Genomic DNA, 14,813 nt, shown 5'->3' with positions numbered 1-14,813 from the left:
GTGAATTTCCCTGAGCCGCTACTTGATGAAAGCATCAAATGCATTTCTCTGTGGTTCACCGAAATAGGCTGGCTCTGAAAGCCGAATATCGGTTTAAGAAGGTATTTTCTTCGTGCAGAAAAGAGGTTAGTGCCACGGAGCAATCCAGAGACACCCGGTTCCAGTGTGTGACTTCATCACATCACAACAGGCTGGGTTTTTCCTTTACATTTGTATTCTACACACGTCTACTGAAGCACCGGTTGGTTATAGACATTATCACAGGGACAAGGGTTCACACAGACACGTTACACATACAATGGAAATGTATTTGTCCCCTTTCTGATTTGTTCCATTTTGATATTAGATGATATTTATATTAGATAAAAGGGAACCTGAGTTTACAAATAACATTTTTAAAAATTTAATTAACAAAGTTATGCATCACCCAATTCCCCTGTGTGAAAAATGAATTGCCCCCTTACACTCAATAACTGGTTGTGCCACTTAGCTGCAATGACTGCAACCAAATGCTTCCTGTAGTTGTTGATCAATCTCTCACGTTGCTGTGGAGAAATTTTGGCCCACTCTTCCATGCAGAACTGGTTTAACTAAGCAACATTTTGGGGTTTTCAAGCATGAACTGCTTGTTTTAAGTCCTGCCACAACATCTCAATTGGGATTAGGTCTGGACTTTGACAAGACCATTTCAAAACTTCAAATTTGTTGACCATTTTCATGTCGACTTGATTGTGTGTTTTGGATCGTCTTGCTGCATGACTCAGCTGAGCTTCAGCTCACAGACAGATGGCCTGACATTCTCCTTTAGAATTCTCTGATACAGAGCAGAATTCATGGTTCCTTCTATTAAGGCAAGTTGTCCGGGTCCTGAGGCAGCAAAGCATCCCCAAACCACCACGCTTCAGCGTTGGTATGAGGTTATTACTGTGGAATACAGTGTTTTGTTTTCGGCAGACATAAAATGGGATCCATCTCGTTCCGGAAGCACCTGGATGATCATCAAGACTCTTGGAAGAACGTTCTATAGACAGATGAGTCAAAAGTATACCTTTTTGGACGACCTAGTGAAAACCAAACAATGCATTCCACAGTAAGAACCTCATACCAACGGTCAAGCATAGTGGTGGTAGTGTGATGGTTTGGGGATGCTTCACTGCCTCAGGACCTGGACGACTTGTTGAGGGTGGGTTCGCTCTATTTTTTCCCCACGTTCAAATGCCCAAATGACCGTCCGATGACCCTGAAAATAACTCCTCTTGAGTTAACTATCAGGTGGCAAAATTAATTATCTGGGTTCTACACAAGAATTCCCCATTTTCCAACTCCTTAGGAAAAGGTCAATAAGCAATTGCACAGCCCTGGCTGGCTCTCGAAAAACATATTAGTGCCAGCGCCATATACCCGGGCTTATCAGCCAGTCCCATGCATATTTAAGAAGCAACATTCTCTCGGATGGCCATTGAACCAGCGGAGTGAAGAGGAATACATTATACATCAAAGCTTCGACTCGCCCACTATCCATTATCTCTATATCCAATAACACTGTACAGTGTGGCTTCATTATCCCGTGTCTCAGCAACACTTTGGGGAATTTGTTTTGACCAAAGTCAGGGTATATTGATCTTGCGAGACAGCCATCGTTTTTCAAAGTGCTTCCGTTCCCTCCTCATTCGTGGGAGGCAGAGACACAGATTCTCATTTGCATGCAAGCCGCGTCATTAGACAGTGACTCCTGTGTCAATTCTGAATAATTTGAGGGAAAGCGATGCGCAATCTGTCGGTTGGGTTTACTTTTTAAAGGGCAGTTAAAGCAACTTGTAATTATCACCTCCCCCAAAAGACTCAGCAGCATCACAACTCAAATACATCAGAAATAATGAGTGAAGGACGCCTGGTGTTCTGTGTTCTACTGTGGTGTTCCAACACTTTGCTGCTTGCAAGAAGACAACACACAACCATCAGAAGCTATAGTTCCCTCTCTCCCTCTCCCTCAACACCACAAGAAGAAAGCAGTGGGGGAATAAGCAGCAAGTTGTGTGAGTCATGTTAGTTTGAAAGAGAAGTTATCAGTTTGTGAAAGAAACCCAATGACAGGATACAAAACACAAGACACATTTTGCATCCCCCATAGCAAGCCCCTGTACTTTAACTAAACCTGGTAGGTAGGGTTCGGTTACCAACCTGTGTGTGGGTTGACCAGGACACTCCCTGGCGGTATCCCTGTGGCTTCCAGAGGAAGCAAATAGTAGCTAGTGTTAGCTGTGTTCGCTGGCGGTGCCGCGCTCCTGCCTCCCGCCTCATAGACCACAGTACTACTAGCACAGACAGCTGGGTAGGCCGCTGGGCAGGGAAGCGCAGAGTGGTTGTGGGGGTAGCCAGCCTTGGTTAGAGCCGGGACAGGGTGGGTTGGCTGGGAGCGAGAGAGCGAACCCGTGGAGGACCCTACACTACCCGAAGACTCAGAACCTAGGAAAGGAAGGAGTGAGAAGGAAAGCCTTAACCTACAGACACCATGCTCAGAGTGGTTATGTGGGGATGGATGGGGAGAGTCATAAGATGCTCTCCAATGGTCACAGGAGCAAGGCAGTAAGGCCATATTACTGATGGCATCTACTGGAGGAGACGCGGCTTGAATTCATTGGGTATTTATAGTAGTCTGCCTCACACATCATTTGTTGAGGCCATAAATACCTTGATATTTCTACTTAGGTCAACAAATTATTTTGTATTAAAAAGGTATGCACTATTTCGAAAGGTCATGTTTGATTCTCCAAACCTACATAGCCAATTATCTATTCTAATTACCTGTGGGAGTGATGCTGTCATAAAATAGAAAGAGGATAATTATTGCAACAGCTCTAACTGGCCAGTTAATTAATTCCTTGATTAATGTCTTCATTTAGCTATTCACATTGTTTAGCTATTCACTTGACTGTCCAAGCACCAACACCACCACGGTGAGCAGAACACTAAGAAATGAATAGATTCTAGAACAGATAGATTATTAGATCATTATGACATTAAATAGAATAAAACATAATTGACTAAAGACGTTCTACTACAATTCTAAAAACACCAACCCACTGATAGAATATTACCATAACACGTGTGGTTTAAAGGAATGACAGGAAAATGTAGTACTGCTTAAGTCCTGCATTGTTGAAACAGTTAGCTACATCACACCTATCAAACTGAAGATGTTTAAGATGAGGCTCTGAATGTAATAACCAATGAATTCACACTCGCGATACCAAATTATTTCTAATACCATGAGAGACGAGGAGTGGCTGATATAATTGGAGGGGAAAGCATGCTGAAAAGGAAAGCATTAGAAAGCACACCATGTAAAAAAAATAGACACCGTCTTGGGAACGTGTGTGAGTGGTATGTTAATAAGTGCGAGCAAGGCGTGACAATGCACTAAGAAAAACATGCAATCAATCTCAGGTCGCCAAATAGCAAAGAAAAGTGCTCCGTCAATGTCTGATCTAATAAAATTAAACTAATAAATAAACACCCCGTTAATGCAGGCAGACGGGAGGAGACTAAGAACGGATGGCTTGGTTCTCCTCGTCTGTCGGCATTGGTTTGAGAATACAACCACATAGTGAGGCACCCATTTCACCTGGCAGAGTAGTCATAGGGACTGTGACTTGTCAATCATGGTTTGCCAGTGCTGTGATCATTGTCTCATGTCAGATATCAGTGCAGACGGGCATTGCGCTTACTAGCAAACACGCATCGGATGGTTAAAAGTAAGTTTGGCTACAATATGCTGTACTAACATTCAAAACTGTTACTAAGGTGGAATGGCTATTACCAAGGTGACATTGTTCACTGAACCCCCTTTCATCCTCAAAAGAGAGGCAATCTTACCAACAAACCTGTAACTAATATACTTTCCCCCCCGAAGAAGTCTGCACTACCTAATTCTACATCTAGTTAAGGTATTTTGTGGTGGTAGGATCAGTATTTATGAAACTCGAAAATGTGCACGAAAATTTCCTAGCTCATTTCTGCATGCTGGCGGAACCAGTCTCAAATCAATCCATATGAAATGAAAGGCAAGGATGCTAACACCACCAGTTCACACACTCAATGCTGAATACTCCCTCTAGCTAGCGCAGTGAAGTTCTAGCTAATGCACAAATTAGTTGTCATGACATCTGTTCTGCTGTGATTAGTGTGATTAGAGTTGTACAGCACAACTGACTGCTCTCTGCAATGTCATCACGTTGGCCAAATGTTACAAACTAGCGAGGCACAGTGCCAGCTGTCGATTTCTGAGAACAGTCCCATAATTTTAGCGCCGTATAACTTCATCAGCAAGCTGGCAAACTAGCTACGGTATGGCCATCCAAACAAGCTTGCACGAGGCTGCTGGCTGGAGCAAGTTGGCTAAACTGATTGAGCATGGTTTGCCGTAGTAGCCAGTGCTTCATTGCTACCGAGAGCCAAGTGATTTTCTGAATTAGGAACTAGCGTTAGGCGGTAAAATCCATACATTTTGAGATGAGTTCCACGCCCTACAAGACAGATCAGCTGAGGGACAAGCGTGACGTAGGAGTGAGACCATCTGACGTGAGACAATGGTGCTGTGATAAGATAATGTAAAATAATGACTTAAGAATTTTCCTACACTGTATGGTTTTGCTAGCTAGACTGACAGTTTGTGGAATGATTGCACAAATTAACTGCAAATATGCCAACATTCCAATCCACTGCCATAGACTGGCTGAGATCAGTTGATAGGGCTTAGAGAAGTTGCAAATTCAACAAGTACAGATATTGTATCATTAAAAAAAGCACTCTGTGGAACGCCGCTTCCCAAGAAAATCAACATTTTGACATTTATGGTCCGTTGACATAATTTAGAGGATATTTATACAGAACATTTTAAAACCTTCATAAACTATTTATAAGGACAATATTTTTCTTTGACAATACTACACACAATTTCTAATATATCACATCTTACGTTTAATTCCCTGCATAAGTCAAATTAGCATTATGCCTCTACTGCCATTCATAAGGGTAACCTAGTGGTTAGAGCGTTGGACTAGTAACCGGAAGGTTGCAAGTTCAAATCCCCGAGCTGACAAGGTACAAATCTGTCGTTCTGCCCCTGAACAGGCAGTTAATCCACTGTTCCTAGGCCGTCATTGAAAATAAGAATTTGTTCTTAACTGACTTGCCTGGTTAAATAAAGGTTTAAAAAAAAAAAAAAAATTCAAATGAATGGCAATTGTTTGTAATTCTCCCTGATCATTATGGCTGGCATTTTTACCTCATTCTGGAACTTTGAGGGTTTATGACATAGCCCCTCCAGTAATTTAATAGGATGTCCATGGATTACCATAGATATCCTATTAGGGGTACGCTCGTAAATTGCCTCGACTGTGTCAGAGTGCTCACTGGGCCATTCGTAAATTTGGAGTGCAATGCTCTCGGAGCATTCACAGTGCACACCGGATGCTCTGGCTGAGAAGTAGGGATGTATGGAGCATTCTGACCTCACAACGGCAGCCCAAGCTGGCTAAAGTTGGCTAGCTTGCTACCTTCTTCCAGACAAACGAGAGAACACATCACTGAGACCATTTTACTTGCCCTAGCAGTGCTGGTTACTGTTTTCATGTTATCTAGCGTGTTAGTGCTGCTAGCAACAATTTAATATATTTTTTTTGCCTACCTTTACTGACAAAATATATTAAATTGTTGCTAGCAGCACTAACACGCTAGATAACATGAAAACAGTAACCAGCACTGCTAGGGCAAGTAAAATGGTCTCAGTGATGTGTTCTCTCGTTTGACCTGTCCCATTCAACGAGTGTTGTGCGTTTGAAAATGAATGAGTTTTGGCCTCCCGGGTGGCGCAGTGGTTAAGGGCACTGTACTGCAGCGCCAGCTGTGCCATCAGAGACTCTGGGTTCGCGCCCAGGCTCTGTCGTAACCGGCCGCGACCGGGAGGTCCGTGGGGCGACGCACAATTGGCCTAGCGTCGTCCGGGTTAGGGAGGGCTTGGCCGGTAGGGATATCCTTGTCTCATCGCGCACCAGCAACTCCTGTGGCGGGCCGGGCGCAGTGCGCGCTAACCAAGGTTGCCAGGTGCACGGTGTTTCCTCCGACACATTGGTGTGGCTGGCTTCCGGGTTGGCTGTGTTAAGAAGCAGTGCGGCTTGGTTGGGTTGTGTATCGGAGGACGCATGACTTCGTCTCTCCCGAGCCCGTACGGGAGTTGTAGCTATGAGACAAGATAGCTACTAAAACAATTGGATACCACGAAATTGGGGAGAAAAAAAAGGGGTAAAATTAGAAAAAAAGGTGAATGAGTTTTTCTGCGCTCTGAAATAGGAGTAGATAGCTAAAATTACACTTAGGAACGCACTAACTAAATCGCTAATTCTATGGTTGTGACCATATAAATAGACTGAATAGAACAGGCTTGGAAGGCCTAAACTCATTGATACACTCGCAATGTCTGCCTGGTATTGTGATGCAATAATTGCCATGGTATTTTAGAATGTTCTATCAACTCAGCTGGATTGCCATGGTAATGTAGAATGTTCATTCATTAAGTTGACTAAACAAATCACAGATTTAAGCGTATACTTTCTGATTTTACTTTCTGGCATGGGTACACTCAAAATGGCTGCCAGTCCACCCATTATGACACCCTTTGTATTCAATCTATTTTTATGGCTGTGACAGGTGCTGCACTGCAGATTGCCCAAATATATGGGTGGAGACTTGAACTGTAGATGGTGGTTGATGGTTAGCTTGGTTAAACCAGACTAAACTCTGCACTCACCATGGAATGTGGCATTCAGTCTGGTTTAACCAGGCTAGTTGATGGTGGAAGTGGAGGTTATTTACCAGTCTTAGAGAGGCGACCCATGCTCTTGCTGCTGCCTGAGCTATCTCCCCTGATGAGGACAGAGATGCCGCTGAAGCTGCTTGCTTTGGTCATGGCTGGCCTCAGGTTACGGTTTGAGCTGTCCGAGTCAGTGCTGCTCCACGGCCGGGGTTCAGAGTTCTTGGGCTCGTTCTCAGAGCTGCTCTGGCAACTGTTGGCCGAGCGGACATCTTTTAACCTGAGGAAGGATCCACTTTAAACCATTATGGGATTATACATATATTAGCTATTATAAGAAACAGGAACACTCTAGGCTATTAAGGACCTTCATAGCAGAGAGTACAAGATGGGGAAAGTGTTATGGCTATGTTATGTTGAGAGATAATGACCTAAAGATTTGCCGTCTTTGCTGTGTGCTGTTACAGGCATCATCCTCCTGTATTCTTTTTTCAAGAGGAAAGCCATCTGGACCCTGTAATAAAATAAGTTACGTTATCTACATGTTTATATTGAATCAAACTCTCACAATCTGCATTTAAAAGCTATTAAATTAATATTAAAGGAGGGTTCTTACTTCTTGAGCAAATATCCTGTCTCTGGCCCTCTGGTACTCCTCCTCTCGTTCCTCTATAGACTTACTCCTCCTGTCTTCCTTCAGTCTCATCCGCATCTAGACACATCAGCATCCAGCTTAGCACTAACATCTAGACACATCAGCATCCAGCTTAGCACTAACATCTAGACACATCAGCATCCAGCTTAGCACTAACATCTAGACACATCAGCATCCAGCTTAGCACTAGACCCATAAACACCCTGCTTAGCACTAACATCACTCTCATTTAGCACTATGGTTTGTTAACACCAACAAAGGGCTTAGGGAATTTACTCTAGGAAACACTGAACTAAACACCAATACCATTTGGCCATTGACTACTGCTTTGTGCAGAGGAAAATACATTTTTCAGTGGGTTTGTGTCTTTTCAGAACTTTCCTGGCTTTGGCTTTCATGGTGAAGATCTAATTCTTTATTTTCAAATTGTAACTTTTATCTTGGAAGTTAATTGATCATAATGCGGCCTAGTATAGATCTGGAGCGGCTCACATTAAACAACTCATTACCATATTGTCATCTTGGTCTGAGCCGGAGTTGTCCCTTTTGAGAATGTACCGCTTTTGGAAGTCGTCAGTTTTGTCATCTTTGATGTGTTCTGAAAACTTCTGATCAGGTCTACACAAAAAAAGAGACACAGAGACAGAGACAGACAGAGAGACAGACAGAGACAGAGACAGAGATATATATATACACATACACATATATGAGAGAGAGTAGCAGTAGAGAGAGAGATGGAGAAAAGGGGAGAGAGAGCAGAGAAAATAACAATGAAAACGGGAGTTGAAACCTGACATGTTTACACCATCTCCCTTCCGCCTCTAACAACATTACTCTCCTCCTCCCTACCTTCCTCACTGCAATATTGAAAACGCAGATAATTAAGTTTCCCCCCAAAAACTAATTTCAAGGGTCGCAAAGAAAAATCTGTTTTCCCTCGGCAGAGTATACGGAGACAGTCATTTCTGCAGCCTAAGCAGTTTGAATTAGAGTAAGGCTGAGCAATTGAATTATTGGCTGTGGCAGAAAGGGAGATTACTCACATTCTCGTATTGCTAGTTTTGTTGATGATTACAGATTTCCCGGTTTGGTCGACGTTGTGGTCTAGGCCGAAGTAGGCTGCAACGCGGTGCAGCAGCATTCTGTGGTAGGAGGTCATCGGAGGGAACTTTCTCTTCTGGCTTCTGGGGTAGGAGAGGTTGTAGGAAGGGGAGGGAGAGAGGACCAAAGAGGTTGTAGGAAGGGGGAGGGAGAGAGGACCAAAAGAGGTTGTAGGAAGGGGGAGGGAGAGAGGACCAAAGAGGTTGTAGGAAGGGGGAGGGAGAGAGGACCAAAGAGGTTGTAGGAGGGAGCGGAGAGTGAGAAAGAATGGGAGGAGAGGACAGTGGATCAAATCAATAATTCAAAAGAGAGATTACAGGACAATTAGGAAGAGTCGTTCTGGGCAAAACGGTCCAACATAGCCCAGAGTGACATCTCATTAGCAGAACGTGACATCACACGAAATTATGCATGGGCTTAATAAATGACCAGAAACAGATTATTCTGTTGAAATCAAACCCCCCCCCCCCCCAAGAAATCAAGACATGAGACTCAACTCACTCAAATGCACCAACAAAAAAATGACTCAGCTGAACTACTCACTCGTTATTACTGATGAAGTCAAGAATATCCTGTTCCAACTTCAGAAGCATCATTCTGTCCCTGTGAATATAGTGGATTGAACATGGAGAGAATAAGTTTGGTGTCCGTTCAGTAATTTCAGCACTCATCTCATTACCTCAGGGTATGACAGAAACTGCAATTAGTAATCGACTAATGAAGAAGCCAAATGTTCGAAATGTAACAACCTTTAAGAGAAAGAGTGTTTGCTTAAATCACCAGTGAAAGAACAACAGCTCAGCTTGGCTTGTGGATGCAGACAAAAGGTTTCTAAATGGCTGGCATGTCTACACACCTGGGGTTGTTTTTCAGCGTATTTACTAAGAACTCATGGACATCGATCCCGGTAGAGTCGGTGTAGTCTTGACTGGAATCTGGAGGGAGGAGAAAAAGGCATTGATTACTAACTTTTCTATTGCGTCTCCTCATTTCACAGAAACTTTGCAAAAGTGAATCAAGTACTTAATGAGAAACAAACATTTTGGGGGGGGGGTGGTGTAGGCTAAGCCTGCAGGACATAGACCATCAATTGCATTTTCACTTTTACAGAAGCATTGAAGGCTTATTGAGTCCGTGAGACCTTTGAAGAAACTTCACAACCTCTGGTTACTGACCATAGTAGGTGCATAGTGCCTACCCACACACGATGTGTCCCAAATGGAAACCTATTCTGTATATAGTGCACTTGTTTTGACCAGGGGAGGCAGAGGATGTCTACCTCTGGACAGCATCTTCCTGGGCATCCTTTCAGTCTTCTCCAGCAGCTTCTCCACTCCTTTATCTTGGTCCACTTCATTCTTGATGGGCGATGACGCCTCCTCCTCTTTGTCAAACGACTGGGTGAGCTGGATCTCAATTTTCTCCTTCAAAATAAAGACGAAGACTGTTGTAGTCACATTTTATGAAACAGAAAATGGGATCAGGTGTTCTCTTTTCTCAGTAGCTTGCTATCCATCAGGACAATGAAAACCCCCACCTTCCCAAGTTTACAGATTCTGTAGCTGGTTGGAAAAACCATGGGTATTATGGGTTGTCAGTTTAATGCTATGGTCTCGAGCATTCATACCCTACACAGTATCTAGAACCCGAGCAGGTGTTTCCCCCCCTCCTCATTCACACCCTACAGAGTATCTAGAACCCGAGCAGGTGTTTCCCCCCCCCTCCTCATTCACACCCTACAGAGTATCTAGAACCCGAGCAGATGTTTCCCCCCCCCTCCTCATTCACACTCTACAGAGTATCTAGAACCCGAGCAGGTGTTTCCCCCCCCCTCCTCATTCACACCCTACAGAGTATCTAGAACCCGAGCAGGTGTTTCTCCCCCCCCCTCCTCATTCACACCCTACAGAGTATCTAGAACCCGAGCAGATGTTTCCCCACTCCTCATTCACACCCTACAGAGTATCTAGAACCCGAGCAGGTATTTCCCTCCATCTCATTGATTAAGAATCTGGTGAAAGTGACTTCCCTTTCGTTTTTCAAGGTCAATACTAAAGTAGAACAAGCCTACAACATCAAACGCAGGGAAAGGAGTGGATTTTTTTTCTTTAATGGGTGAGGAAAGGGAAGCTGCAATAATATTATTAATAATAATAAAAAATTGACTATTTTGAGGAACCGTATACTGGCTACGGCGTCTAAAAATGGACAACGCGGTACTACTACCGCTTTATCGTTTTTCAAGCGAAGGTCTTTTAAGGGAGTATGCGTGCCCACTCGTTCGGTTAGCTTAGCCGACGGCAGCTAGCCGCCATCCGAACTGAAGCATACTGACGCCTTTAGTGTGACAAGCTACCGAGTATCTGACTGAAGGAGTCATAGTTTGACACCCTACCGTAGATATTCTAACTGCCGTTTGTTTAATTCACTCACACAGTTGAGTTTCCATGATGATCCAGAATGAATATTTTTCTACAGTAAACCATCTGAACAAAAATACACTATTTACTTCTTTGGGATGAGTGTAATGAAAGCCGGCCTAACACTTAATAAAAGGTGTTATACAGAAGCCTGGCTCCATCCAATTTAACCTCATTCCGTTAGATTGAAATGATTTATTTTAATAGGCTAATCCTAGTGTCACTTTTTGTTTCAATTTCAGATTTCGTGTTAAACAAAACAAAAAAAACTTTGAATCTAGACCTCAGCTGAGACTAAACTAAAATATGAGTCATGAGGTAGTGGCTTGAATCTAGGTAGGTACTTCAATAGTCAACTTTTTTTTGTTGCTTGACAGAATTTTTGTTACTAAAATAAATGATTCTCATGTTTGTTGGAACACTACTGTTCTGGAGGCTCAAGATGACTAAAAAGGGGGAGTGGTTAGTGGAGAGTGGCAACCAACCAGAGGAATTTCTTATGAACCTCTTGATATTTCTCTATTAGAAGATATGCACTTGAAGGGTATACATATGCAATGAAATGATGGTTAAACACCAGATGATGGTTCAGGGGGAGGAGGAGGGCTTGAGAATTGTCATGGGAGGGTGGTGGTTACCTGATATTCTCGAGGCAGATCAGTGGCAATAGGAGGAGGAGAGGACTCTTCGCAAACAGCCAGGCTTCGAACTAACTTTAACTTTGAGTTAGACTGGGGATTGGAGAGTGGTGAGGGTTAAGAACAGAGTCAGGATGGGACAAAGAGATTGTTGCAGGTAGGAGTTTAAAAACAAACCACACGCGTCAAGGTACCCAGAACTCCCGTGCAAAGCACAGCACACACTGGCATAGCAACCCACTTACAGGTAGATTTTTCCAAGCTCGAGAAGACGCCATGCACACTGTCCCCTAGGTTAACCATAAACTGGTCGGATCACTCGTCCTGTTTCTGATGCATTCAAATTGAAATTTTGTACTTGAATAACTGAAAACTACACACACACAAAAAAAAACAAGCAACAAAAAATATAATTCACTCACAAAAAATACGTTCCTTTCAAAATAACAAAACACTTAAAAAAAAATTAAAAAACTGACATTTCAAAAATGCAGGCAGTGTGTAAATGAAAAGGGAAACCATTCATTGTCAACTACTGGATGATGAGGTTCATCAAGCAAACACTTAGACATGCCTCCTGTACCTTAGGCCTTTTTCCTGTCTGTTCCGATGTCTGCTGCTGCACAGTAGGCAATGAGACAAAATGGACCATAAGACAAGGGTCTCATTGTCTGTAAGTCCTGGGATGATTCCCCTTCACAACAAACTGACTGAGGAGGACTAAGTGAAATGACAGACTAAAGAATACGGGAATCTGCTACTAAAACCATCCCTACACAAAGGGTTATTAAAAATATTAAAAAATTATAATATTTTCTTTTGCCTAAATGTCCAACCGATTCTACCTTGTTTATTAATGGTTAATGCACAATAACATGTATATTTGTTAACCCTAATGCGTCAGGCTACATTACACCCAAGGCTAAATAAGTGACTGCAGTAGAAGATTTGGAAAGAGAGCCTTGGCCTCCATTCTACTGTGAATTCTAGATTCTGGGGGGGATGGCCGCAGGGAACGGCATCATAACCGCTCTCTCCTGCACGCGTCTAAAACAGCACCATGTGTTCAGTGAGGCGTCTCGATCTGCAAAGTGGAGGAGACAGATGGCGACAAAGACATTCGTTCCACCTCCCCTCCCCATCCTCCTAGGGGTGACACAGGAGACATTTGTGGATAAGCTGGGATTTGAGCTAAGAGATGATCAGCTTTTCCTATCTTGCCTAGCTCTCCTCTGCAGACTGACTGCAGGGCTTCTGGCCTTTCCATTTCCTTACAGCCCTTCTCTCTCTGACTGCCTTTAGACCTGGACTCTCTGACTGCCTTTAGTAATGCTCAAGGGGGGCTAGCCAGGCTAAGAGATGACTGAAATGGCACCCCATTCCCTATAAAGTGCACTACTTTTGACCAGAGTCCAAAGTGGTGCCATTTCAGATGCAGCTCTCCTCTGACGGCTGCACCGTGACGCCGCTCTCTGTAATACCTTATAAACCACCTTTACAGATGCAGCCAGGCTGACGGTAAACTAGCGCTGCCGACAGATATGAAAAGGAAAACGAGCCGACATAAGCAGGGTCAAGGCCCTTCAGAAAGGGAGAAAGCATGAGGGAAATGTCACAGCATCAAGGGAGACTAGCCTAGCTGTTCACAAGCTACATATCAGAGGGAGGGGGGGGGGGGGGGGGGGGGGGGTGTAATAACCTGCCTGCCATACAGAAACCTCCACAACCTTAACCTTGAAGCGTATAATAACTGAGTAGTGATTTTGAGGTATACCGCTTCTGCAGATTCTCATAACTCAATTATCTGACAATTGATTGGTTGTGCTTTGCCAGAGACTCCCCCGGGCCCCTGAGCCTGTGCTGTATTGGAAAGCAATTATTTCTCCCTGCTCTGCCCACCGATACACCAAACCCCCGCCTGTCTCAGTAGCCCCCCGTTTCTAGCTGAATATACCTTCAGTGGTGTGTAGTCCCCTGGTACATAACACAACCCCTTCAACTGACACGACAAACTTTCATATAGAAATTGTGTGGGTAGAAGGTTGATTAGGGGGTGGGGGTTACGGGTTGAAAGCAGTGGGAAAAGGCTGACTGGTGGGGATGGTGTGGGATGCAGGGAAGAGATACAAACACTGCTCTGTAATGAGAGGTTTACCTGAGTTTCCTTCTTCTCTTGACAGCAGCTCTCATCTGACCTCTGTGGTTGGAGCTGGGTCTGAGGTTGGGCCTGTGGCTGGGTCTCTGCCTGCTCCCTGCAATCTGTCTTGGTCGGGCTTGGCTCTTCTCCCCCCGCTGGTGTCGGTGTGGCACTGGCGTTGTGGCTCTCCTCAGTCTCCAGACCTCTCATAGTGGCACTAGTCTCCTTTACAGTGACAGTATCAGACGACATTCTCATTAGAGAAAGCTACTGGAGCTTTGTCTACAAGAGCTCAAGACCTAGAGAGCAGAGAGATGGACAACACACGACACGGTTCCTTTGGTCAGCCTCAGCCTGCCCTCCCCCGAGGCTACCGTTTCAGCAGCAGATATTTGTACTGAACAGATCAACGACGTTTCATCAATAACAAAAATCTCCCAATTGTGTAATAAAGCATCACTGTAAACCTTTAATCTCTCCCCCTCCCTACATCCCACCCTTGTTCTAAACGGATGAAAACTGAGTGAGCAGCAACTGGCCCTTCCACCAGGCTCTGCCGTTATCACGTCAGTGGGCGAGATGGGCTCTGCCGTTATCACGTCAGTGGGCGAGATGGGCTCTGCCGTTATCACGTCAGTGGGCGAGATGGGCTCTGCCGTTATCACGCCAGTGGGCGAGATGGGCTCTGCCGTTATCACGTCAGTGGGCGAGATGGGCTCTAAACCTGTGTGTGTGCGTGTGTGTGAGACAGTCCTTTCCTTACACCCAGGGACTGCCTGACGGGGGTGTGTGTGTGTGTGTGGTTCCACGGCAGACGTCAGCATGGCCAGATGGTGCAGCAAGCCGTAAGTGTTCTGTCTGCCAGGTTGCTTGCCTCAGAGAGGAGAGACGGTGGTGACACCCCCATACGTGACGCTGCAGCTAGCAGCACCTAGGCCTCCAGGGACTCATCTCCTCCTTATCGTGACAACGGGAGAAGTAATCTCCCAGTGTCATCTCCAATCTGGCAATCTGTCAACACACTGCCATCCTATTCTTTCTGACTGGTCAG

General features: G+C 44.5%; 1 protein-coding gene across 50 annotated transcripts in view; it reads right to left on the bottom strand.

The window, feature by feature from the left end:
* LOC110501870 (R3H domain-containing protein 1) overlaps positions 1-14,813 on the bottom strand; it is a 60,040-nt gene that overhangs the window by 16,906 nt on the left and 28,321 nt on the right. For 13 of the 50 annotated variants that reach the window (XR_005038837.2, XR_016490662.1, XR_016490661.1 and 10 more), the window contains exons 3-14: positions 13,781-13,987; positions 12,209-12,244; positions 11,626-11,718; positions 9,847-9,991; positions 9,424-9,502; positions 9,111-9,170; positions 8,510-8,650; positions 7,976-8,084; positions 7,428-7,523; positions 7,243-7,325; positions 6,874-7,091; positions 2,182-2,466 (exon numbers count right to left, since the gene is read on the bottom strand). Coding sequence is in view for 41 of the 50 variants with exons in the window: in XM_090216191.1 (XP_090072317.1) it covers positions 2,182-2,466; positions 6,874-7,091; positions 7,243-7,325; positions 7,428-7,523; positions 7,976-8,084; positions 8,510-8,650; positions 9,111-9,170; positions 9,424-9,502; positions 9,847-9,991; positions 11,626-11,718; positions 12,209-12,244; positions 13,781-13,987 (1,552 nt within the window). In the remaining 9 variants the exon portion in view is untranslated. Of the gene's footprint in view, positions 1-2,181; positions 2,467-6,873; positions 7,092-7,242; positions 7,326-7,427; positions 7,524-7,975; positions 8,085-8,509; positions 8,651-9,110; positions 9,171-9,423; positions 9,503-9,846; positions 9,992-11,625; positions 11,719-12,208; positions 12,245-13,780; positions 14,062-14,813 lie in introns of all 50 variants that reach the window. The other 37 variants (XR_016490666.1, XR_016490667.1, XR_016490665.1 and 34 more) reach the window with 9 other exon arrangements.

This window comes from Oncorhynchus mykiss, chromosome 22 (assembly GCF_057628025.1).
Source record: "Oncorhynchus mykiss isolate SJ-2025 chromosome 22, ASM5762802v1, whole genome shotgun sequence".
Lineage (NCBI taxonomy): Eukaryota > Metazoa > Chordata > Actinopteri > Salmoniformes > Salmonidae > Oncorhynchus > Oncorhynchus mykiss.
Note: the sequence above shows the minus strand (reverse complement) of the source record. Positions and strands in the feature narration are given on the sequence as shown.